Source organism: Martes martes (assembly GCF_963455335.1).
Source record: "Martes martes genome assembly, chromosome: 6".
Lineage (NCBI taxonomy): Eukaryota > Metazoa > Chordata > Mammalia > Carnivora > Mustelidae > Martes > Martes martes.
The window spans coordinates 65174859-65199894 of record NC_137893.1 but is presented as its reverse complement, the minus strand read 5'-3'; the positions used below and the strand labels follow the sequence as shown (position 1 = coordinate 65199894).

Genomic DNA, 25036 nt, shown 5'->3' with positions numbered 1-25036 from the left:
TTTTCCACTCAACCACAGGCCTTCCTTACTTAAATTTTACCTTATATATAGATAATAAATTTTAACCTTGGCAATGAAAGAAAGGGTCAACCAAGGCCTTCCCCTGGTGGTGGGGGCCATTGGTTCTAGAACAGTTGTCTGGACTTGAATTCCAGCAGCAGAGTCTGTCCGGACCCCTCTGTCCTCCCGCCTCCCGGTCTGGGAAGGAAGAGCTGAAGAGTGCCTATCTCCCAGAGCTGGCCTGAAGGGCACTGAGTGAGTGTGTAGTGCCAGCGCAGCACCTACCACAGTGTCAATTCTCAGTAAGGTGGACTGTTATTATCCCTGGTATCTGTATGTCCCTTCTCTATGGCCACATGTAGAAGTGCTTTGACAAGTATAGGATATGTAACAGCAAGGAGTCCTCAACCTATGTTGAAGAAAAGAAAGATACATCCCCCTTTTCATTCTCCTATTCTTGCAGGGACTTTCTCTTTTAACAGATCTTTATTGAGCCCCCTCTACAATGCCAGACACGTTGCTTTCCCAAGTATGGTTGTAAATGAAGTGATAGAGAAAAATAGAGAAAAAACAGTGGTTGGGAATGTGGGAGAAAGAAGGCTTTTTTGGTCTTGTTTTTGTTTTTGTTGTTGTTGGTCGGTCGGTTGGTTGGTTTGTAAGACATTAGAGGATGCTGAAATTATGGTGAGAAAGATCTAGTTGAGAAAGAACAACAAGCCATATGGGACAGAAAAATCACAACTGGGAGTAAAGGGTCCTGAAGGGTAATGGGGACAGGAGGACTGGTCTTAGAAAAGGAGGCAGCTCCGGGCACCTGGGTGGCTCAGTCAGTTAAGTGTCTGCCTTCAGCTCCAACCATGATCCCAGGGTTCTGGGGTCGAGCCCCACATCAGGATCCCTGCTCAGTGGGGAGCCTGTTCTCCCTCTCCTGCCCATCCCACCCATCCCGCTCATGCTCTCTTGTGCGTGCACACTCTCTCTCTTTCTCAAATAAGAAATAAAATCTTAGAAAGGAAGGAAGGAAGGAGGGGAAAAAAGAAAGAAAGAAAGAAAGAAAGAAAGAAAGAAAGAAAGAAAGAAAGAAAGAAAAGGCAGCCCCTTTTCTAATAGAACAAGTAGAAAGAAGGAAAGAATGTCTGCATAGTAAGAAGTTTTGTGGGTTTTGTAGCAGAAAAGTAAGGAATTTCCCACCTAATGCCTTCCACTTTCTCTCTGAAGTAGAACGCAAGGTGGGGAGTCATGGACACTGGGCATTGGAGGACCCTCTGAGCTTGATGGTTGTGTATTTATTGCCCAGAGAACAAATTCTGTGCTCCCCCTGGCCACCAGCCCTTGGTATCAGAAATACCACAGCTGTGGAACCACTGAAAGAGAAATTCCTGCAATAACATGGTGGCCTGGCCCCACCTTTATTGGCTAAGCGTCTGCCATTGCTTTCCCTTTTTCCCATTGTGTGAGCCATTACAGAAAAGCCCATCACTATTCCTGTCCTACCCCACAATCTCACCTCTCCCTGAGATACAAAACTACAAAAAAGGAAATAATCTCACAACAGAGACTTCTCTCTCTTTCCTGTGTTTTTTTGTTGTTTGTGTGTGTGTGTGTGTGTGTGTGTGTGTGTGTGTGCCCTTGCGTAATACAGTCTATAAGGAATGTTTAGCCATGGAAACAAGTTTTACCTCTGTCTCCCAGGGACTCTACTCTGTCCCACATACCCACTCCACTACCGTGGAGAGGAGGCAATTCTTTGCATGAAGACAGCTGTGGCTGTCATTCGTTTCCTTCTAGGCAGAGGCTGAGTAATGTGCTCTCCTTGTTCCTCTTTCCCCATTGGTTCCCACAGCAATGGAAAGACTTTTAGCATTTCCAAGTTGCCAAGAAATTAGTGAAGTAGAAAATACTTACCTTAGCATAGATGATAAGCCATTTATCCCCTTTCCCTCTCTCACTCCTCTCACTCACTATTGGTTGACAATCCTTGCCATGTGAGGAAGGAAAGGCCACCATCTCTTTTCTTATTCTTTTCTCATTCTTTCATTTTGTGCCTTACCACAATAGCTCTGTTTTCTAATTTGGAGACAATTCTGGTAAAGACCAGAAAGCTAAAAATCTATGCCAGAAGTCTCCTTGGGAGACCTGGAATAAATCTCTCTCTTTTTTTTTTTTTAAAGAAGAAAAGTTAAATTAGATCAAACAATTCATATTTACTGAGCAACTACTGTGTGCCAAGCTATGAGTTATAAGAGATACAGGATGAAAAAAAAAAATTGGGGGGAAATGGTGGCACACAACTCAGATAAACACCAGATAAACTTGACAGGTGCCAAGGAAGTTCCAATGAAGAGATCACAGGCCATTCTAGGGAAGGACCTCATCAGGTGCCTGGCGTTGGCACTTGGACAATGATTAGATCTTTGTAAGTGGAGTTTTTTCAAGGGCATTCAAAATAAAGATCAGGGGTATGAAAATGCTGGATTCATTCAAAGAGTGCGTGTCTTCAGATCCTAGAGCCAGGCTTAGTGGTAAAAGGAGGGAGTTGCAGGATTGGAGGGAAGGTTATGAGAATTAATGTTAAAACTAGTCTGAACTTTTACTACACAATAAGGATTGGTTAGAGCAAGAACAGGGACAATCTTAAATGGCAGTTTGTCATTTACTCTGTAAAAAGAATAAAGTGGAGAATCACTGAAGGCTTGTGAGTAAAGAAAAACATTTTCTCACCGTTGTATCTTGCTTATTATTAGCAAGTGGTTGCTTCTTGCTAATATTGATAATAAGTTCTAGAAACATGGCCGATTTTTCCTGGTTGTGCGATGAAAATGCATTCTCTGTCACATCAACTCCTTTAGTCCAACCTTCTCTACCTTAGATTAAGACTTCTTTATCAACATGCTTCATAAAAACAACATATACTGATCTCAGGACTCAATCCCATTTCAAATTTCTTACATAAAAAGTCCAGGACCTCAAGCCAATATCAATACACAATCTGCAATGGTAACTCTAAAATTAACTGATATGTATTGAAAGTGTTCTATATGCCACTATATATGTGTGTGTGTGTGTGTGTGTGTGTGTGTATGGTGTTTATATATATATATATATATATATATATATATATACACAGTGTGTTTTATATCTATATAAAACACACCTTATTTATGGTATACACACTGCAGTTGCTGGGATACTCTTTTCCATTTGCCTATTCACTAAATAGATACTTATTGAGAATCTGTTTTGTGCCAGGCACTATTCTAATAGCTTAGCTCCTAGGTTGGGAAAGAAACAAAGTTCCTTCTTTTAGAGGACCTCTTTTCTTGAAATGTTTTCTCTATCATTTATCCCTCTTGATTATAGCAATAATTATTCCTTAAGGGACAATATTAGCTTTCTAAAGGGTCAACATGACTTATGATACCATTGATAGAGTGTCTTACTACCCATGTAAAAAAAATCACAGGCAAATAGATTTTAACACCTCCGAGGGAAATCCCTTAAAAGAGTTGATTAATGTATTGAAAGACGAGCCTTTTCTGGTCAGTCAAATGTTCTCTTAACTCAGAATTGCCAAATATGGATAACCTGTTTTGAAAGAATTCTAATATAACCAAAAATGCCTAACACAAAAGCTATTTGAGGGTATAACTTAGTTTGTCTTCAGTGACTCATGACTTCTCAGAATCTTAGAATTCTTTAGAGCCAATTATTTTAAACAGCAATTATTAACTGGGACGTCAAAGCAATCTTGGAGAAGAGTTCAGCTTTCTTATTTTTAAAAATTTCCATTAGCTGAACCTATAAAGGCCAGTCATGCCACCCGAGATTTTGAAAATAATCTAAAGCACTGGGTTTTTTATTTCAGCTGTTTGGAAATGACTAACAAGAGTAACACAATGGATGAACTTCATCAAACATTCATAGCTGGATAAGTAAGAAACACCCACTACATGGAAATTAATAAGAAGATATGTCACCATAGTCTTATGATAGGAATGTTCTCTCAGAGTATTTTGAGCCATGAAATAGCTCTCACCACCTTAAATCACCTTTGGTATTATTTTCTAAGTGTCTTAAATAGAGAAGATGTAAGAGAAGGAACAACTTACGCTCCTTTAAATGATACAAAGTGCTGGTAACCATTAACCAACGATAATAATGGCATGAATAATAGAAAAGTGTGACTCGAGGGGCGCCTGGGTGGCTCAGTCAGTTAAGCTCAGGTCATGAGCCCCAGGGTCCTGGGATCGAGCCCCATGTCGGGCTCCCTGCCTAGCAGAGAACCTGCTTCTCCCTCTCCCTCTGCCTGCTGCTCTGCCTACTTGTGTGCACTCACTCGCTCGCTGTCTCTCTCTCCCTCTCTCTCTCTCTCTCCATGTCTGTCAAATAAATAAATAAAATCTAAAAAAAAAGAAAAGAAAAGTATGACTCGAGGTGACTTAAGGACAATTTTAAATTACATATGAAAAATGAAAACTTGGGCTAACTTCTAAATTCCATTCCTTAAATTGTAGAGTGGAATTTTAAATGGGGCCAAGAAATATGGGCAAAGCATCAACCAAATCGTATATTGTGAGAAAAGCTATACAAACAAACAAACAAAAACATGAAAATTACTTTGCCAGACAAAATGAAAAGCCAAATGATAGCATGTGTACATCCACTCATGCCAAGTTTAGGCCATCTGATTGATTTAGAGTTTAATGCTGTAGCCCTATCTATTTTCTTCTTGGGATGAACGGAAATTAATTTTGCATTCATTCTCATCTTGCATTCATGAAATATAAGCTCCCAGTGAAAGAAACTCTATTTCGTTCACTGCTAGTCCTGGTGCCTAGAACAATGCTTTGCACATAGTAAGGTTTTGACATAGTAAGGGTTTGACAAATATTTGTTGAGTGAAAAAACATATTATTCAAAAAGACCTGTTGCTATGGATGACGTAGTCTCTTCTTACCAAAGTTAAATTATGCATGATATGCTTATAGCAGCTGAAGGGTTTGCCCAGTTACAAGACATTTTTCAAATGAGTTTAGTAAAGAGTATCTTTGTTAAGATTATCAATATTATTTGGTAATTGCCTTTAAGTCATGTTTTCCAAGTGAGCAATCTTCATTACTATAGACCCTTCATAGCACCGGTTCCCAAAGTGCACTATGAGTATGGAAGGATGAACCAGGTCATCTTGTTACCAAAAACAAAACAAAACCTTCTTTCTTTTACCTTAATAGTTACCTATTTGTTTTAATGCATACTAGGAAACAATGTAACAAGCACATCTGACCTGTTTTTTATCAGTACCAAAATTATAAAAGATATATGTCAGTACACGTGAGTTTGTTTGGTTTAAAAAAAGACATGAAGTAAATAGTGGTGTAGGCAGATGTGCTAAAAACCAAAATAATGGCATGTATATGACTAAGTTTGTGGTAACTCTGATCTTGGTTCCTGCTTGGAGCAATAAGGCTCACACAGGAAATCCTGCCTTCTTGTAAAGATCTTCCTGGGCTACAGGCAGGAATCTGTTACTTTACCACCTTTATCAGCTAAGTTTGTATCTAATATAATAGCTTTAAGCCTTCTCGCTCCAGTGTCTCCTTTTTACAGCAAATATTTTTATATTTTTACTATCTTAAAAGGATAGCCATAGCCTACTTATTCACTTAAGTTCCCAAAAACTCAATCTAAGGTTCCAGCTGTATTATAAAGCAGAAATACAAAAGCAGTTTGTGACTTAAATTGTGTTTCAACACATAAATGCTTAGGCATAAGCCCCCCACCAACACCCCAAAGGGCATCATGATGCAGTCACGTGGCGCCCATCCATGCTAAATCACTATGAGTGTGACAGCCACTAATGCAGACAGAAACAGGTGTGTTCTGTGAGTGACACAATCAGATATCATAGGCAGTCTTGCCATTGGTGGTTTTGTAAGATACAGAACAAGTCCTGGGAGATCCTGTCTACCACCCCTCCCTGCCGAAATGACATCCCTCCCTTAATCTGCAAGCAGTTGCTTTCCTGAAAAGGGAAAGTTAAAATGGTGCAAAAGAATACTTTGTGTTTATATGTAAAGCAGGGGAATAGGGTCAGGTTCCAGGTTCAGATCCTTATAAAAAGGCTTTCCACCTACATGAATACCCGAACGGCCGAAAAAAGCTGAATGAGATACAGGACAATCTTTGGATGTGTGGAGCTGTCCCACACTTCAGGCCATCTAGCTTTGTTGGCTCCCTTTTACTCTCCAGTTGGGCCCTTTCCATCATTACGACAACCAAAAATGCCCCCAGACACTTCCCAAATGCCTCCCACACTGATCTCATAAATCCAATGGCCCTATTGGGGTTGTTTCTTAAGCCCTTCATTACTAAGGTGTAATTTATTAATCCACTTTGGGTTTTTTTATTTATCGATGATGGCTTTTGGTTCTAAAGTATCTTAAAAGATTAGCTCTAGGACTTCTAAAGCTATTATTATAATATTCCATGTTATTATTATTACAGAAGTTTTATTGTTTTATGGCTTAACAGTAAAATTTCTGCTTGACTTAAAGTTGATAAAGAAGAAATATTTCTTTTCTTTTTAGAAACATATTTGTTACATTCTTGTTAAAGACTTCACTACATGCCTCACACAATGGGTATCACTTCCAAAGAGTAAGTATTCTTAAAGCAAATTTCAGAAACTTTGGTTTCTTTCAAGGAAAAATATTTCAGAGTTGGGGATCCTGAAAGAATCTGAAATTCAATATAACTAGCAATCTGGTTACTGAAAATCAGATACTTCTTGAATTATCTAAGCCTCCCAGGGCTGCAAATTTTGACAGTATAACTTTCAAAGCAGATTCTTGGCATAATTTTGAGTGGGTTTTGACCAAGTCATGCTAGGAAATTTGCAACTGCAGCATTCATTGCCGGGGGGGGGGGGGGTGGTACAAGAAAGAGAAAAAAAATTAACGAAAACTTTCCGGGGTGAAAGACCTTAAACTTAACTGAACTTCTGAACTTTACACCCTGTTGTGATTTTTCTGACACTTTGAAGAATAGTTCTGGAGAGCCTCCAAACAGCACACTCCTCACTCCATTCTTAAACAGTGTGAAATCTGTCAACCCAACCAGGTCACCAAGAGGGCAGACCGTGACTCGTCTTTACTGAGAGGAACGTTCTGTAGGACACTGCAGAAGCTGGGCAGATTTTGCTTTTTACCGAGAGGTAGGGCCTGGCAATTCGAGAAAAACACTGATTCCCATTCATTCAGAAAGCTGGCTCAGCATGTATGTTTGTTTCAAATATGCCCTATACAAGTTACCAAAGTGATGACTTTATATTCATCCCCTCAATTCTTATCAGAAAGCTGATCATTGAAAATAACTAACAGAGCTTTATTTGCAAAGATGGAAAGTTTAAAACACTTGCCTCAGCTCAAGATAGAACCTGATTTTTTTAAATTAATTCTATTGTGTGCGACAAAGAAACAATATCAGTTAATGAGAGGCGTGGGAACTCTTTTGATGCCTGTTCTACTTTTGAAGTTTTTTCTACCAAGTTCCTTAACCTTTTGTTACTCTGTTTCTCTGCTTATAAACCTGGAACAATGATAGGTATTATTAGCTCAAGCTATTTTGTTCAGAGTACTGGGACCCCTGGGCAAAATTACTAAGTCAATGAAGTTTTTCTTCGGCTTTTATACCTTCTTTCACTCATCCCATTTTGCTAAATGCTAAGGATTAAAAGGTAAATAAGACATGGCCCCTGTCCTCAAGGAACTAACAGTTTAGTGGCTGAGAAGTAAACAAGACAATTCATGAATAACTGTTTTGCTGAATATAAATGGGGGGGGGGGGTGGGCAGTAGCTATGGAAACCCAGCACAGGACATCTGCAACCACTGGGAAAAACAGGCAAGACTTTCCACCCAACTACCTTCTTTCTCCTCTCTCTGCCTCTCCACCCCACCTTCCAGCAGATCCTTTCCCATGACTTCCTGTCCGAGATAAAGCCCCAAGCTTTGGAATGTCCTTTCTGCCTTCTTGCATCAGAATCTATCTATCTGATATTGTGTACCTAATTGCAAACTAATTCAAGCTAAGGTAGTCATTGATTGGCTAAGCTAACTCATTCCAGATGATATTTGCCTTCTGACTGGGGCTGTCTTTACACATTCAACCAATCTTTATTGAGCATACACAGTATAGGTAAATTTCAGCTCTTTTCCCCAGGACTGATGAATGGAAGAACCAAAACTTGAACAAGGTGGTCTTGACTCTAGGCCAAGGGATCTTTCCAGTTGCTCAGTTATCCAGCTGCACTACCTGTTCTACTAGAAGGGCCGTTGGAGGGCCCAAGAGAGTGCAGATACCCACCCCACCCCCAACTCCCACCTACCCCTACCCTGCCATACACACCCAGGATCACTGTTTTCAACTGTTACTGCCATGGAGGAATAGGAATAAGCCCTCCCTTTGACAGGGGAATCTCTGGGGGAAGAAGGTGTTTCTGCATCATCTTTCACCACCAGCACTGCCCAGCATCTGGACCAAAGTAAATGTCTAGTTAATGTTTGGAGAAGGAAAGGAAGGAAGGAGAGAATAATGAGAAAGGAAGGGAGGGCGGGAAGGGGGAGAGGAGGGGAGGGAAGGGAAGGAATGGAGGACAATTCTCTTTGGTTATTTCACAAGTCCTATAATTGCCAAGTGTCTACCACCTCTTCCTCCAATGCCCCTCCTTCAGACACAGCAATTAAACTCTTCATTCGGAAGAATCCAGTGCTAATGATCTAGGGCAAAAGAAACAGTACAAATACTTCATTTGCTTCTTGGTGCATTTCAATGTCACCCCACCTTCACTCCCCGCCATTTCCTCCCCACAACTCTTACTTGAACAGGATGGTCTGCAGGTTTAGTAGGGTTTTGTGTGTACTGATTATTTTTTTCCAATACAGGCTATTATAAGCTTTTAGAGCTTATAATAGAGTTTTTAGAGCTCTCTGGTCTCTATAGTCCTAAGAATAGGAATGTATTTCTGGCTGACCATTCACCTCATCTGGAAGGCCATTAAGGACCCTGGCCATTACCAAAAAGAACACAACCTCAGTGACAGCAAATCTCAAACCCATGTGGGATTCAAAGGGTAGTATAAAAACCTCCTCACATTTTGTCTCAGACTGGCTTTCATGGTACAGAGTCCACCTCCAGTGGGTACTTGTATGCCCCTTCTCTTTTTGATCCTTCTTCTTCATTCCTTTTCTCCTGTCCCATCCTCTGAGCCTCTCTACCCCACCATGTCTCCTCCATACATGCCAGGGGCCATCTTGCCTCTACCCCTTTGGGATGTTTGACTTCACCAAGGGCAAGGGGCAAAGTGAATCATCACATTCTTGAGAGGGAAACCCACTACACATAAAATTTTCCCCTTGCTCATATTTTCCACTTCATCAATAATTTCTAGGCATTTTCATACTAAAATATCCCTTGCCCATCACAGCTGAAGTAGAAATGAAAGCAGTGAAGACGACAAGGGTCCATCCCACCACCTTCCTCTGGGTATTTGACATAAGAAACTCTGTCCGGAAAATGCTGTATATTCAAGGACCTAGCACCGAGTCAGTGTTCAGTAAATATTTGTAGGTGGAACCTAACCAGTGTTTACCACACTGCTTAAATCTATGCACTGAGACTCGGAAAGAACAAATAGCCAACTCATGATTAAAGGCTTCCATTTCATTCCTTGAGAGCTCCCAAAGAATGCCATGTGTTTATTTAATATCTGTTTCTGAGTAGAATATTATTTCACATTATAAAGGTAAATAAAAATGTTTAGAAAACACATGAAAGCCATATGTGTTTTCTGGAGGGAAGGAAAGAGGAGGAGAAGACAATGCTGGGGGTGGGGGATTAAGTGAAACAGGGAAGATCATGTCCTCAGACCAGGTCTCAGTCTGCAGATACCCTTCAGGTGAAACTTTAGGTGACTTGAAGTCTTGACTATGAAATGGTTAAACCAGAGGCCTGTGTGCATCCTGTCACGATTTTATTTTGAGCAGCCTGTTTGCCCGAGAGCCTCCCACTCTTTCCCTTCCCCAGAAACTGCAGCTCTGCTCTATGTCCACAACAAAAATGTTTGTCTTTTCCACAGCTTGAGGGACTAACCAAGGCCTACAAATTTCTTTGCGTAATAACATAATAATCAAATCACATTAAGTCAGTGTCAGTCATACATGTGTTTTCAATTTTAAAGCTCACCAGTGATTTATATTCACCTCCTAATATGCCATTTGTATGTATAGTGAGAGATACAGGAAAGTTACATGTGTAGAATCACTTCCAAAGTCTACTAGGAAGCTGTCTCATATGTTCTGTCATTACAAGTTTCCTTTCAGTATTTCTCACTGTGACATTTCCTGTTCAGTGATATAGATTCTAATCTTCAACTTTTAAGTCTTCATCCATTTTTAAAACACTTAAGTTTATGGGTTATATTGATATTTCCTTTAATTGTTTTTATTTTACTAACTATACTTTTTTAAAGGAAAGGAATCTGGGTATCAATCCCTGACTGTATCCCAGGGATATAGGGTCCTATGCTGGCCTCTCATATCTCACCTACTCTTCGTCCATTCCTGTAAAGAGTAGAATATAAGGAACCCTAGAGTGTCATTTTCAAGGTCAGAGAGACCTGGATCTCAGTCCTCTTCTGTTGCTTATCAGTTGTGTGACTTTGGAAACATTACTAAACCTTGCCAAATCCATGGCTTCATCTGTAAAATATATCTATCACTATCAACTTCATAATATCCACTTTTTCGAAAATGAATGGAGTGAAAAATGTCCACTATCTAGTAGATGCTCAGTATTTCCTAGTACCATCACTCCTAGCCCCAAGCCCTGTCTTTGCTGTGGATAGTATAAGTGGGATAGGAGGCCAGTTGCATTTGTTCTAGATGAAGGACATCAGTTATATCTTTGGAAACAGTTCAGGTACCCATGCAGATGGACACTGCAATGATCATCTAAAGCAATTCTTCCTTCCCCATGTTAAGAAAAGCTTTCCATGGCCTGAATTAATGGCATAAGTCTTCATGGAAGCTTGTTCCTTAAGAGCTTGTTCCACCAAGAGTCAGAGATGTGATTACACCTAAGGGGCCACTTTAAGCTGTAGAGAGCCATGGACTGTAAGAGACAAATCTCAATGAACAGATAAATAGTTCGAGTTCCCTACTGAACTACGATGGATATTTGCATTTAAAGAGTATACTCCAACCACTTCTAATGCCCACTTGATTCAGTCCATTAAATCAAAGAATTCACTCAGAGGAAATATAATTCTAGTAACCTTTTTAACATATGAAGGAAAAGGAATTCACTTAAAATGCACTTACTTTTCAAAGAACAAAATATAGAGGATCATTTGCTGGTCATTTTTCAAGATATATGTTCCTATCTGGGCCTCTACCAATGGATAAACTGAGTACTAATCTCCCACCCTTCTCAAGATGCACTTGTAATCATTGCAGAAAATCCAACAAATTCAGAAAAGAACCAGAAGTTCAAGTTCCTCTACACAGGGCATTAGCCCTGTTATCTGTTGTGTTCGAAGAATGAATCTCTCCTGTTCAGGATAATTCATTCAGTTCTATAATCCCATGGTGGTGCCCACTGGGAGCATGGTTATGTGCTTCTGTAAGACAAGAAAAATAAAAATCTTATACCTCAATCAAGAATCACCTCCTGCCTTCACTCCTTCATTCAACAAGCACCACCTTAGCCAGGCCCCACGCTCCATAAGACATAACCATACCCTCACAGACCTTCCAGTAGCCTACACGGCATCCGTTGCCTAGAGAGCTAGGAATGCCTGTTACTACCATCCCAACTCCAGTGCATTAGGAGGACTTCCAGAAAGATCTGAAGGCACGTGACTGGAGGGTGAGGAGAAAATACCTGATGTGGACTGCTGAAGGGTGGGTGGCATTTCAACGGGTGAAGATTGTACTCTATACACAGGCAGTGTAGAACTGGTACAGAAGTAGAAAACCAGAGGGGACCTGGTTGGGGATGAGGGGAACAGCAAGAACAGAGACCTATTTATCTGCAAGGGAACTAGTAGGAAATAAAAATGGAAAAAGAAGTTGGCATCACATTTAGAGAGCCACGAATACCAGAATAAATAATACGAACTTAACAAAGTAGACACTGGGGAGCCATTGGAGAATTCGGAGCACAGGGTTGACATGGTTGGGGTTGGGCTGAAGACATAAATCTGCCCGTGGTAGGTGAGATAGATGGGAAGGGACAACGGGAGGTGATCAGAGGGTTTGTCCAGTTTTCCTGGGGCAGGAGAGCAAAGAACTCGCAGACAGTGGGAAAGCAGAGGAGCAGATGCACATTCCAACACAATTCTGGAATTTTTGTAGTGAAATGGAACAGTTCAAACACATCTCTCCAGACGAAAGACCACACTTACTTTAAATACATGCTGAGACCTAGGGGGTTAATGCAGCCATTTTTACCCTCTGGAGACTTAGAACCAACTGTAGTTTGGTCACCTCAATTTGCTCCCCACAAACCATTGCCCTCAAAACTCAGGATTTGCTAAACATTTCAAACTCCCACAAGCGGAGGGTTCAATAAAACCGCATTGTGCCTGGCGCGTACTTCTTCTTTAGAACTGAGGAAATTTGATCGGCTTCTTACTAATTCATTTAAATTTCATTCAAACTGGGATTTTGGAAAACCTCTCTGTTGCCCAAAAAAGTCTTAAGCTTATTTTTAAGGCCTTTTCCCCTCCTTAAAAAAAAGGAAATAGTAGTTCTCCAACCATCCCTGAACCCTGGAAGTTACAGTCACAGCCCTTGGGTTGGGATGGATTCTAGAGTAGGCAAAGCAACAGGCTCAAAACAGCACATTTTGCCAAACGCCAGAGTGTTGTGTGGCTGAGGACAAGCATTTGACCCTCATGAATACTTTCTGACCACATTTTCTAACCCTGAGGCAGCAGGTGTAGGGAAGTGGGGAAGGGGTTCATTCTATTCTGTCACTCCTATTAGGCACGCTGGTGTGTCCTCCTCACTGTCAAGAACGTCAAAGAGAAATCTGGCAATTGAAAAAATAAACGCGTTAAAAAGTAGAACTAGAGAAACAATTTACCCTGTCTTGAAGAAGACTTTGCTCTTCCGCCTCCTCCTCCCACTCCATGGCAGTGTTGAAGCAAATCTCTTCTTCTAGTGACAGCCATCAAGCAGTCGTGAGTATCTGTCGTACACAGAACAGCTAATAACACGGGGCTTTGATACACCTCTATTCAACACCTGATTTTAGAGAACTTAAAATAACCTCCACACTGCTTTTAACTCAAACTGATTTCCCAACTTCAAGTTCCACTTTAAGGTGATGGTGTACTTCGAGTTTCTTTTCTTTCCCTCTCTTTCTTTCTTTTTTTTTTTTTTCTCCCAGTGTTTTGTTATTGTTGTTGTTGATGTTATATTATATGTATTTTTGTTTATTAGCTTTTTGGTATCACAACCGATTTTCTTACTTTCCGACTCAAGACTAAGCCTAGAAAAGGCCCTAGATGTTAAGGAATTTAATTTGTATTTTATCTCAGTCCCACTGCTCAGGATTTCAAAGGTCATTTGTAATGACCATGTCTTAAAAATACGTCCCTCCATGTAAGCACTGTCTCCACATGTGATGGTTACGAGCCAGATAACTTCCCGGGTTGTCATCAGCTCCTACCCACCATTCTCTGAGTGCTGGGAATATATACAGGAAGAAATAAACAACTATGGCCATTTATGACCACGGACGATGTTTGAAAGACTGGGATAGAAATAGTAATGTATTTTACAAGGCTTTTTGGCAGCTGATTCTTTTTATGAATAAATGCAGACCTTAATGCCTAGAGATGCTAAACTCTGAAAGGTGGAATTTGAGTGCTGAAGTCATTACAGCCAAGTCTAAATTATGAAATTTGCTAAAAGCACATGAAAATGAATCGAAGTCTTTAATACGTTGAAAGGAACACTAGCCTTATGCAGAGCCTGGTATCTTTAGCACCTCATCAAGACTACAAGTCTGCAGTGTATAGTTGAGAAATCCACCAAGATTATTCTTTATAGGCAACATCTTTAATTTTTTTCACCTTTTAAAATGGTCTACTGAAAATTATATCTACAGGGAACTGCATCTTAGAATAAATTGTTTCACTCTTAAAATCCTGTATTTTTTTTTCAAGAAAAATGCCATCCTGGACAACCTCCCTGTTTCTAACTTTGCAGGGACCCTGAATCCTGAATTAGTTGAATTTGTCAGAAGGGAGAAAGAGCTGTGCTGTAAATCTGCCATTTGCGCACAGGACACCTACAATCAAATGAATTCAATTCTTTTCATCTTTTTAAGAGCTACACTTTAAAACTAGAATTTCAGCCTGATTTCTCCAACACTTCTTGAACTTGGAACTGGAGCCCAGACACAAGAAAGTTTTTAAGTGCTTCATCGTCATTCATTTACCATCAGTGACTTGCAGGATAGTGTGGAAATTCAAAGAAAACTAGCAGGAATCTGGCCTCCAAGACCTGACACCTAATTAGAGCATCAGACGTGTAAATAAGAGTGAATTTGCAATCATCCAGGGCACAGCTGGGTGTTAGAGTGGGAGTCCTCACAGCAAGGAGTGGTGGCAGAAAGATCTGGGCCTTGGAATTCCACTGGAGGGTTTGAGAAAATGATTTCAAAACTAACATAAATTGTAGCATCTTGCACTTTATAAATCGACTTATTATTTTAAAATGGCATTTGATGATGATATTTCTGCAAGCAGAGATAATTTATTCAAATTAAATCCACAAATTTTGCATAGAGTTTCCATTATGGGCAGCATTATGCACCAATACAAGGGATTACTGCTGTGTGCCGGTCTCAGCCTTTCAATAACCAGTGTCACAGCTGGACCAACACTCGTGCTTCTTATTATGATTGCAAGACACCCTCCAGCCATAACCACCAAGAAACTTTGAAAAAATAAAGGTTTATTACTTACGGGACCTGGAAATTGCACGGCACAACTGGGGCCACACAGCCAAGTCATGGGTAGAAAGGAAGAGAGAGTGCGAGCGAGGCCAGGGCTCTTTTATTGGGGTGGGGGGGTGGGGACCTAGGGTTTTGCAGACTCACTCTTTATTGGTGAATTTAAAACATAAGAGTGGGAATTTAAAGCACAAGAAGAGAAAAAACAAATGGCCCACAGGGCTAGTTATCGAAATCAACCAAGACCTCTAAAACAAAGGAGCCTCAGTGGGAGGGAGGTGACCTGGCTCTTTATTTGGTCTTGAGGCTGGCAATGTGTTTATTTGGAATAGCCTTCTTTGAAGTGGATGCCCCTTTGAAGTGGATGCCGGACCCAGCAAGCAAAGGTTAAGTCAGGCACTTGCATGACCAAAACAAAACAAAATTTAAAAAGCTGTTATGGCTTCCCCTACAATTACAAAGTTTGATGAGATGGTTTCTGACCTTGGAGGGTAGGAAGTTATTTATGCCAATAACTCTATAGTACAAGACATGTTAAAAATCCTATAATAGAAGAATCAACAAAGCAAATGAATAGCACTAACCCTGCAAAGAATTTCATTATAATTATTATATAGTATAGGTATTGTAATAAGTATGAGTACAATAATTATCAGAGTAGGGCATGGATTAGTAACACACTATTTAAAAGATTCAGATGGACTGGGGTGCCTGGATGGCTCAGTCATTTAAGTGTCTGCCTTTGGCTTAGGTCATGATCTTATGATCCTGGGGTCCTGGGATCGAAAGCTCCCGCAGCAGGCTCCCTGCTCAGCGGGGAGTCTGTTTGTCCCTTTCCCCCAGGTGGTGCTCTCTCTGTCTTTCTTTCTCTTTTAAATAAATAAATAAAATCTTTTTTAAATTAAAAAAAATGATTCAGGTGGATTAATGCTCTGGGAAGTATTGATATTAGGTTTATAGAGTTGGGTCTCCATGTTTGCTTGAGGCGAGTTCTGCTCAATTAAATACAAAGGCATTCTTTGTTCTCAGTATCACCTGCCCTACTTCTGCACCAACTACCAGCTATCCAAACTCAGGAACAGTTACTACAGACCTTGCTGAAAGAACCAGGTATAGAGTTGATGACAGAAATAGTCTCAACGTAGTAGGTGTGCTTATAGATTTTTTTTTTCTAGATATTTATTCTGGGTTCAAGGTTTCTCCTCCTACCAAAATGTATCAGCCCCTATAAAGAGAATATGCCATAAAGAAGGTACTCAAAATGAAAATAGTTTTTATTAACGTTCTTGGTATTTAAGCCAACCCCAACTTGTGAAATTTAAGAACGACCATATTAGCAGTGCCAAAATAAACTTCATAACCCTAAATTTGTGTCTAAATAGTGCAGAAATGTGTTAATATGTACATATTTGTGAAATTTATAAAACAACAAGCGAGCAGAAAATTAATTTCACAGTCTGGGTCAATGCACGCATAGATTAGGCAATGAAACTATTCTGGAATGCCATTTTATAACTGTTGCAAATGAAAATTTGGGGACTGAAAGCCCATAAACAACAAAATCCAAGCGAAAATTACCATTAGGATAAGTGTGAATGCCTTTGAATAATGACTTTTTAACTATGTAAAGATATTAAATAAGTGGCATTGCATTATTAGGTACGTTAATGAAACTCTCTATAAATTTTCACAAGCTGAATTTAGCTGATCTGTAATGTAGCTTAGCTACTCATTTAAATTTCTATCCAGATACACGTATCACTATGCCCCTAACTATCAAAGTAAATACACTGGTTACTCACTGAGAGCCCTTTTGGAAACACATGTAACCAATCCTATTCAATAATTGTATAACATATGTCAACACTCATAATCAGTGCCTGGATTAGCATGCTGTATGCTTATTCATGAATTGTTCCTTATATGGATTTTTTTCCTCCCAACTGTACCTTCAATTTATATCCTAGTTTGTCATTATCTCACATAGCACCAAGTGCTCCCTAAATGACAGTGGATAAATGAGTTATTAATATTGTTTTAAATAAATTCATTTTTCTTGCACTATTGAATATTCTTCCTGTTTAGAGGCTAGCTTGAACCTTTTCTCATTTAGCTTTATGTGTGTCTTCAAATAAGAAAATTAAACCCTATTGTTTCCATAAATGGCTATCCAACAATTCTGAAATATTTCCTTGTCAATTAAAGAATAACCCAGATAGAAGTGCTAAATGGCATAGTCATGGCTTGCCTCGGTATTTAGAAAATACTGGCCACCTGCTTGGTAGATATCTGCTTGTCCATTGCAGTAAGGTTGAAATTGCATAAATAAAGAATATACCTCATAATAACCAATTTGTTCAAAAACTTGGAAAAATCCTCACCATGAATAATATTATATGCTACCTTTTTTTAACTACAGACTACCATAAAAAATGAGCCATGAGAAGGTTTTATTATCTAGATTTATTTTACTATTGAATGTGTTTGACATTATCTGAGCTTGTGCACCAAAGATGCAAGACAGGGTGGGAACTAGTGCAATGAGTTACTTATTTCATACTCCAGATCTGTGACAGCGCCAAATAACTCAGTGATCAAGGTATATCGCATTTTAAAGTAATATTTCTTCAATAAAAATGAAGGCCAAAAATATCAAAAATTTAAATAAAGATCAAAGGAGATCTATATTCTGGCATGTTGGTTCATTGTTACCTGTTTGACCACAGGGTGAAGAAAGGTGGGAAGAAGGGAATCTTGCTGTTTTCTTCTTTGGTTTAAGGGTGAAATGGATTTAAATTAAAATTTAATATCTCCAGGGGTGCCTAGATGGCTTAGTCATTCAAGCTTCCTACTTTTGGTTTCAGTTTAGGTCATGATCTCAGAGCATGAGATCAAGCCCCAGCCCCCCACACTGTTGGCCTCTGCTCTGTGTGTGGAGCCTGCTTAAGATTCTCTCTCTTGGGGTGCCTGGGTGGCTCAGTTGATTGGGCATCTGCCTTTGGCTCATGTCATGATCTTAGGTCCTGGGATCAACTCCCTGCTCAGTTGGGAGTCTGCTTCTCCCTCTCACTCTCCCTCTGGCCTCTCTCTGTCTCTCTCAAATAAACAAATAAATTAAAAAAAAAAAAAATTCTCTCTCTCCCTCTCCCTCTGCCCCCACCAACTCTGTTTATCAAAAACAAACCAAAAAAGCAAAAACAGAAAAATGAAAGAAAACCACAATAACAACAACAAAATACAAAATACCTCCAGCTCAAAGCATCATTAGATTAGCAATATTTTAGGTAATCTGATAACTTTAATGAATGAAACCATTATTTCCTATCATCTATATTTATTGTATGTAACTTGTCATTTTCTTACCTATGAATCCATTTGAGGTATTACACCACTTGGAAATCTAAATGGAAGTTTACAAAGGAATACAGTTGATATTTGAACAACACAAGTTTGAACCGCATGGGCCTACTAACGTGCAGATTTTTCTCACCAATACAGTATAGTACTGTAAATGTATTGTCTCTTCCTTAAGACTTTCTCATTATCATTTTCTTTTCTCTAGTTCACTTTATTATAAGAATGCAATATGTAATACAAATAACATTAAAAATATGTGTCAATTGACTGTTACAAATAAGGCTTCTATTCAACTGTGGGTTATTCTCACATAAACTTTTGACATGCCCAGAGTTATACACAGATTTTCAACTTCCCAGTGGATGTGCACCCCCAGCCCCCACATTATTCAAGGATCAACTATAATCCATAATTTGAATTTGCTATGTTTGTGGCATATTTCCATCATTCAGGCTTACCTTGTTTACTTCCTTGGGTTGTCTATACTTGATACTATTGCCTGACATTTCTCTTCTCATTCCCTCTCAAACTCTTTATTATAAAATACCTTCAAATTTACAGAAAGTTTTCAAGTATAGAACATTCATATACACTTTACCCAGAGGAACCAATTATTATTTGGCCCTGTTTGTCGTTGCTATATATATTTTTTGTAATCTCTTGGGAATTCATTGTATACATCATGCCCATTTATCCCTAAATACCTCAGCATGTATTTTCCTTTTTTTAAATTTATTTTTAAATTATCTATTTATTTACTTATTTTTTTAGAGAGAGAGAGAGAGAGAGAGAAGGGTGGGGAGGGGCAGAAGGAGAGAGAGAATCCCAAGTAAGCTCCAGGCCCAGCCCAGAGCCCAACTCAGGGCTCAATCTCAGGACCCTGAGATGATGACCTGAGCTGAAACCAAGAGGCCACCGCTTAACTGACTGAGCCACACAGGCATCCCCCAGCACGTATTTTCTAAGAACAGGAGCCTTCTTTTGCAAACCACAGTTCCATCAGCACGTTCAAGAAATGTATAGACAGAATTTGAGTATCTCAATATATATATGTCCATATCCAAATTTCACAAATTATCCTAAATAAGCCATTTTTGGAAATTTTCTCCTGATCCAGGATCCCATTCAGAGTCATGTGAATGCATTTAGGGCACTCTATCTGGTATCCATTATTCTGAAACAATACCAGAGACTATCTTTGTCTTTTAGGACATCGATATTTTTTAAGAATGCAGGTTAATTATTTTGTAGAGTATCTTTCAACATAGGTACTCATGATGTTCCCTCTTTCTGGGGGTTGGAGCAAGAACACAACATTGGCCATGTTGTGCCCTCTGTGTTATTACATCGGAAGCCTGTAATAGCAACTTCTCCCGTTACTGGGGAGGTGAACTTTGGTTACTTAGTGAAGACGCTGCCCCCTCTACATTTGTCCACTAAAAAACTACACAGTTCTTCCTTTCCAATTAGAAACTCTGTGGGGAGATACTTTGATATTATAAATTATCCTGTCGCTTTTTAAACTTTCACTGAGTAATTTCAGCGCCCATCGATGATTTGGGCCCGAAGCAGTTATCACCATAAAAGTTGCAAAATGCTGGGGCGCCTGGGGGGCTCAGTCAATTGAGCATCTGACTCTTGATTTCAGCTCAGGTCATGATCTCAGGGTGGTGATACTGAGCGCCACGTCAAGTTCCTTGCTGGGCACGGAGCCTGCATAGGGTTCTCTCTCTTCCTCTCCTTCTGCCCTCTCCGCCTCTCTCTCTCTCTCTCTCTCTTAAAAAAAAAAAAAAAAATAGCATAAAATGGTAATTTTCTAACTCTATTAGTTCCTCTGCATTATGGGTAGACTCTGCAAGGGAGCGCTTCCCCTTCTCATTTATTTACTAACTTGCTTACTTACCATCAGTGTGGACTAATGGATTCTTCTTTCAGTCCATGGTTTATAATCAGCTCTTCCATTATTCATGTTGATGCTCAAAGTTTCCCATATTTGCGCAGAGGGATCCCCTGCAAGTCATCTCCTCTGTCTTTTGTACTGTTCCCATCATTTCTCGAGCTCTCCCCTACCTTCCAGAAGGCCAAGAGGTTGCATTTCTTCTTGTACTTTGCCTGCCCCAGTCCTAGACTTGGCCATTTCACTGAGGTGGTCTGGTTTCTTTTAGTGAGAAATTGTGTTTTAAAACAAAATCTGGGTGCTTGTTGTGTGACTGAGGTGTTGTTGCTTCTAGCACAGAATAAAATGTGCTCTATTAAGTGCATAGTTCAGTGAATTTTGACAAATTCTTATTCCCGTGGTCAATTTTCAGTCTTTGTTGTTTTGATCTATTAACAGCTTTCAATACTGAGGATCTCACCTTCCTCCTTGCAATATTGTCTTCACTAGGCTTCTGGGAAATGCTGGGTTTTCCCTATCCCCACTGGATACTCCTTAGTCTCCTTTGGTTTTCTCTGCTCTTCTCTATACCATTTCAAAGTTTAAATACTGCAGAACTCAGACTCTGATGCTTTCCTTATCTGTATATACCCTTACTCCCTAGATAATCCCATCTGACAACTCCCAGATTTGTAACTCTAGCCCAGTCTTCTCCCGGGTTTTAAATCCACTTATTTCTATCTGACATCTCTGCCTGAACTTCCAATGGACATCAAAATCCAACATATGCAAAACCGAAATCCATCCCACACCTGGCCCACCTGCGGCTTTCCCATCTCAGGTGATGATGGCAGCTGCATTCTCCTTGTTATTTAGGGCAAAAACTTGGAGGTACCCAAAGTTTGGAATCTCCAGATCCCTGACTCCACTTCTGGTCCCTCCACTCCTCCCACCACAGTCTGAGCAGCTATCATCTCTTGCCTGGATTATTTCAAGGGCCTCATAGCTGGTCTCACTACATCATAGCTTTCTTTTACAATCTTCTCGCCACACAGGATGACCCTTTTTAAATGTGTGATCATATCACTCTTCTCTCAAAATTTTGCAGTGGCAGGACGACGCCTGGGTGGCTCAGCCAGTTAAGCATCTGACTTAGATTCAGGTCATGATCTCAGGGTCCTGGGATCGAGCCCTGCATTGCGGGGAGAGGGGAGTCCCTGCTCAGCAGGGAGTCTGCTTGTCCCTCTCCCTGTGCCCCTCCCCCTCCCTCCACTCATGCTCTCTCTCTCTGTCCCACTCTCAAAAAAATAAATAAAATCTTAAACAAACAAACAAACCTTTGCATTGGCTCCTCATTTCATTCAGAGTAGAGCTCAAACTGTTAGAATGAGCTACAGGACCCTATTAATTCTCATGCCCACCTTTGCTCTGAGACCTCACCTCTCACTCCTCTACCTTCCTCTCCTTCCTATCCACGTGGAATTCCTGCCACTCCTCCCACATGCCAGCATGCCAGGAGGCTCCCACTTTAGGGACATTCAAGCTGGTCCCTCTGTGAGGAAGGTATTTCCCCAGATCATTATTTGGCTAGCTTCCTCATCTCCTTCATTTGATTAGACTGTACCCTCTACAAAGGCCCATCCTGACTATCCAAACACAGAAGGCCTGGTCCCTCGCTTTCAGCTTTTCTGGCTACTCCCTATTGTTCTTCCCACCTTCTAACACAATTTTTATAAATTACTTATTTTTTTGTTTATTGGTTATTGCATGTCTTTTTGTGCTGGAAAGTAAACTTCGTGAGTACAGGCATCTTTGTTTTGCTCATCGGAGGATCTAGAACCAAAGGATCTCACTGGGCCTCTATGTTTTAAATAAATGGATGAACCACTTTGTCCTGTACTTTGACTTGATAAATTGGTAGAAATGAGTAAGAACTCACTAGTAGAACTGGGTCCACATATACCATTTTTAATTTGGCCATGTGCTTAACACCCAGGTTCGGTTACACTGCTCTTTCTGAGTGTATATTTGCCTCTTTCCACATAGGAAATCTAGATCCATTTTAAAAATAGCATTTTGGTCAGGTGGGATTTCCAGAGAACAGTGGGTTTTGCCTGCCCTGAATTAAGCCTTTGCATGCATAATACAGCCCAAGTAACAAACTGATCTTCATCAGACACTGCCATCAGGGAGGGCCACATTGCCCACTCTTTCCTCTGCTTCTCTATCCGCTGTGATTCTGGGTTCCCTAGAGGAGAAGGGGAGACGGAAGGTAGCATGAAAGAATCCAGAATTTCTTTATATACGGACTCTACATTTTCCTAGTAGACCGTTCAATTGACTCCAGATTCGAAATGGGCAGCACACGTCACTTAAGTGGCCCTGGAGTGATTCATAGAATTTTAGCTGAGGTAAAACATACCTTGACAGGCTTTCAAGTAATGTGCCTGGGTTATTTCTGGACAATCACCATGATGTCAACAGTCAAGTTTTGAAAGGCACATGTGACATGAGTATTAAAATATCTCTACTGACAGGATCAAACTTTCCTGGCCGCTAGTAAAAAAGAATATACTCCATTAGAAAGTAGACACCCTCTCTGCTTCTTGTCCGGAAAATCTAGGTCACCTCTCTTGATTCCCATGCCACTGGTGTTCCTGGGACATTAGGAAACATTTTCCTCATGTGTAAGCTAGTGTATTCTCAGACCTTTTAATTTAGAGAGTGTTGGATGAGAACCTCATTTAAATTATGGAGGGTTGGTTTTAATATCATAGAAAAAAAGCTTAACTGTTCCTTTCAAATGCATGCAGAAGTATGCAGATTCTACTTACTTAGCACATCAGTGCCATTAATAAGAAAATGAAGATATTAATTTATATATTTCATGTCTTCTAAAATTACATTCAGAAATATCTTGACATTTTAATGAAGGTAATACATAAGAAAGGTCATTTTTGTTCTAAGACAACTTCAAATGCAGAGTTAAATAGGCTATATCTAAGAAAACTGAGAGCATATTTTAAGTTTATCTCCTTTATAATACATTGGATTCTTACATCAGGCTCCCTGCTCATGGGGGAGTCAGCTTCTCCCTCTCCCTCTGCCTGCTGCTTCCCCTGCTTGTGCTCTCTCTCTGTCAAATAAATAAATAAAATCTTAAATATAATACATTGTATTTTTACACAGTGGAGAAAATAGGACTTTTAAAATACGTAACTTCTGTATTTGATTACTTTCCACAGATACAACACACTCAGGGGAAATTGGCACTAAGAAAAAGGTGAAAAGACTGTTAAGCTTTCAAAGATACTTCCATGCATCGAGGCTGCTTCGTGGAATTATACCACAAGCCCCTCTCCACCTGCTGGATGAAGACTACCTTGGACAAGCAAGGGTGAGTTAGTTTCCCCTCTGTCACCTCCCAGGAGGTCAGGGGCCAAGAGCATGTACCTCAGCTGATAGTACCAGAAGTCAACTTCTACCACTGAGACTCTCTGTGACTCTGGCTAGTCAATACATCTGGACTTTTCCCTCAAATATGAAATGAAGTTAATAGAAATACCCACTCATAGGAGTGAAACAGAGATTACAGAAGGTAAAGCATGCTTATGTGTTTCAGATATTCATGCCTAGCACATGCTAGCTACTTTCGTTTCTACAAATGGGCAAAACATATTTGCACAACACTAAGTAAAGTAAAATTTTGGACTGATCAGTTACCAATGAGAGAAGAACTCAATCTTTAAGCCCAATGAATTGTCTCATTGTAATAGCTATGTTGAAAGTAACCCAATAATGACCAACTCTTAATTCCACTTCCGTCTACTGATATGGTGTGTCGTCCTTTATACATTTTTTATTTTATTTAAATAATTTTCACAAATTTTACAATTATTTTTGCAATTCATTGGTCAAAGGTTGAGATTAAAATGTGACAATCTAAAAAACAAAAAATTTCTCCAATTATCTCTAGCCCAAACTGTCAAAGGAGTTTAAATTTCAGGATAAACAGCCACAGTTTAAACAGAAATCAGAAGTAGTGTCATAGAGTTTACATGCTATGTAATATTATGCTAGCTATATACTATTAAGAAATACATACTATTACTGTGTAGTATTAGTAGCTAAGCAATAAGTAATATCAGAAGAACTACTACTTCACGTCTAAAAAAGGAAGAAAATCACTCCTAACAACCCAAGGCCTGAGATTGAGTGAATGTTTGTTTGTTTGTTTATTCGTTTGGATGGTTGGTTGGTTGGCTGGTTGGTTGGAGAAAAAAGAGCAAGACTAAGTGAGCTCCCAGTGCATCAGCGGCAGAGCACTCTTGTGGGGCCCTCCCTCCAAGGTTCACCCCTCAAGAGAGACGACATTGAGAGGTAGAAAGAACTGTGTGTCACAAGTCAGGATATCAGGGATCAAGTTCTGATTCTGCTTTAGTATTTGACTTGGATAAAATGTTCGCACACACTAGATCTCACAGATCACCTATTAGTCCTTCATTTTTCTGATAATGCTGGAAGGTCTTTGTGTGCTATGACAAGGCCCTTAGACTTACTTGAAGATGCAGGGAAGACATTTAGGGGCAGGAAGAGGGGAGCGATCTGGTCCTTACTGGAAGCAGTGGCTTTGAGAGGAGAGGAAGGCCAGTTGCAGAAGCCACAGTGAGGATAGAATCTGTAACCATAGCTTTGCATGGGGGATTTAAACAAGAAAAACAGGATAATAAGCCCACATTGGAGAGTAGGTCTTTAAATTACCCAACATTTTCCATGGCCC

At 39.9% G+C, this 25036-nt stretch overlaps 1 protein-coding gene across 1 annotated transcript in view; it reads left to right on the top strand.

Moving 5' to 3' along the window:
* The window catches only part of PDE7B (phosphodiesterase 7B), a gene marked incomplete at both ends in the record, with an annotated part of 142683 nt that overhangs the window by 82675 nt on the left and 34972 nt on the right, over positions 1–25036 (top strand). The window contains one exon of the mRNA XM_080805902.1: positions 23502–23653. Within this exon, the coding sequence (XP_080662028.1) occupies positions 23502–23653 (152 nt within the window). The remainder of the gene's footprint in view (positions 1–23501; positions 23654–25036) is intronic.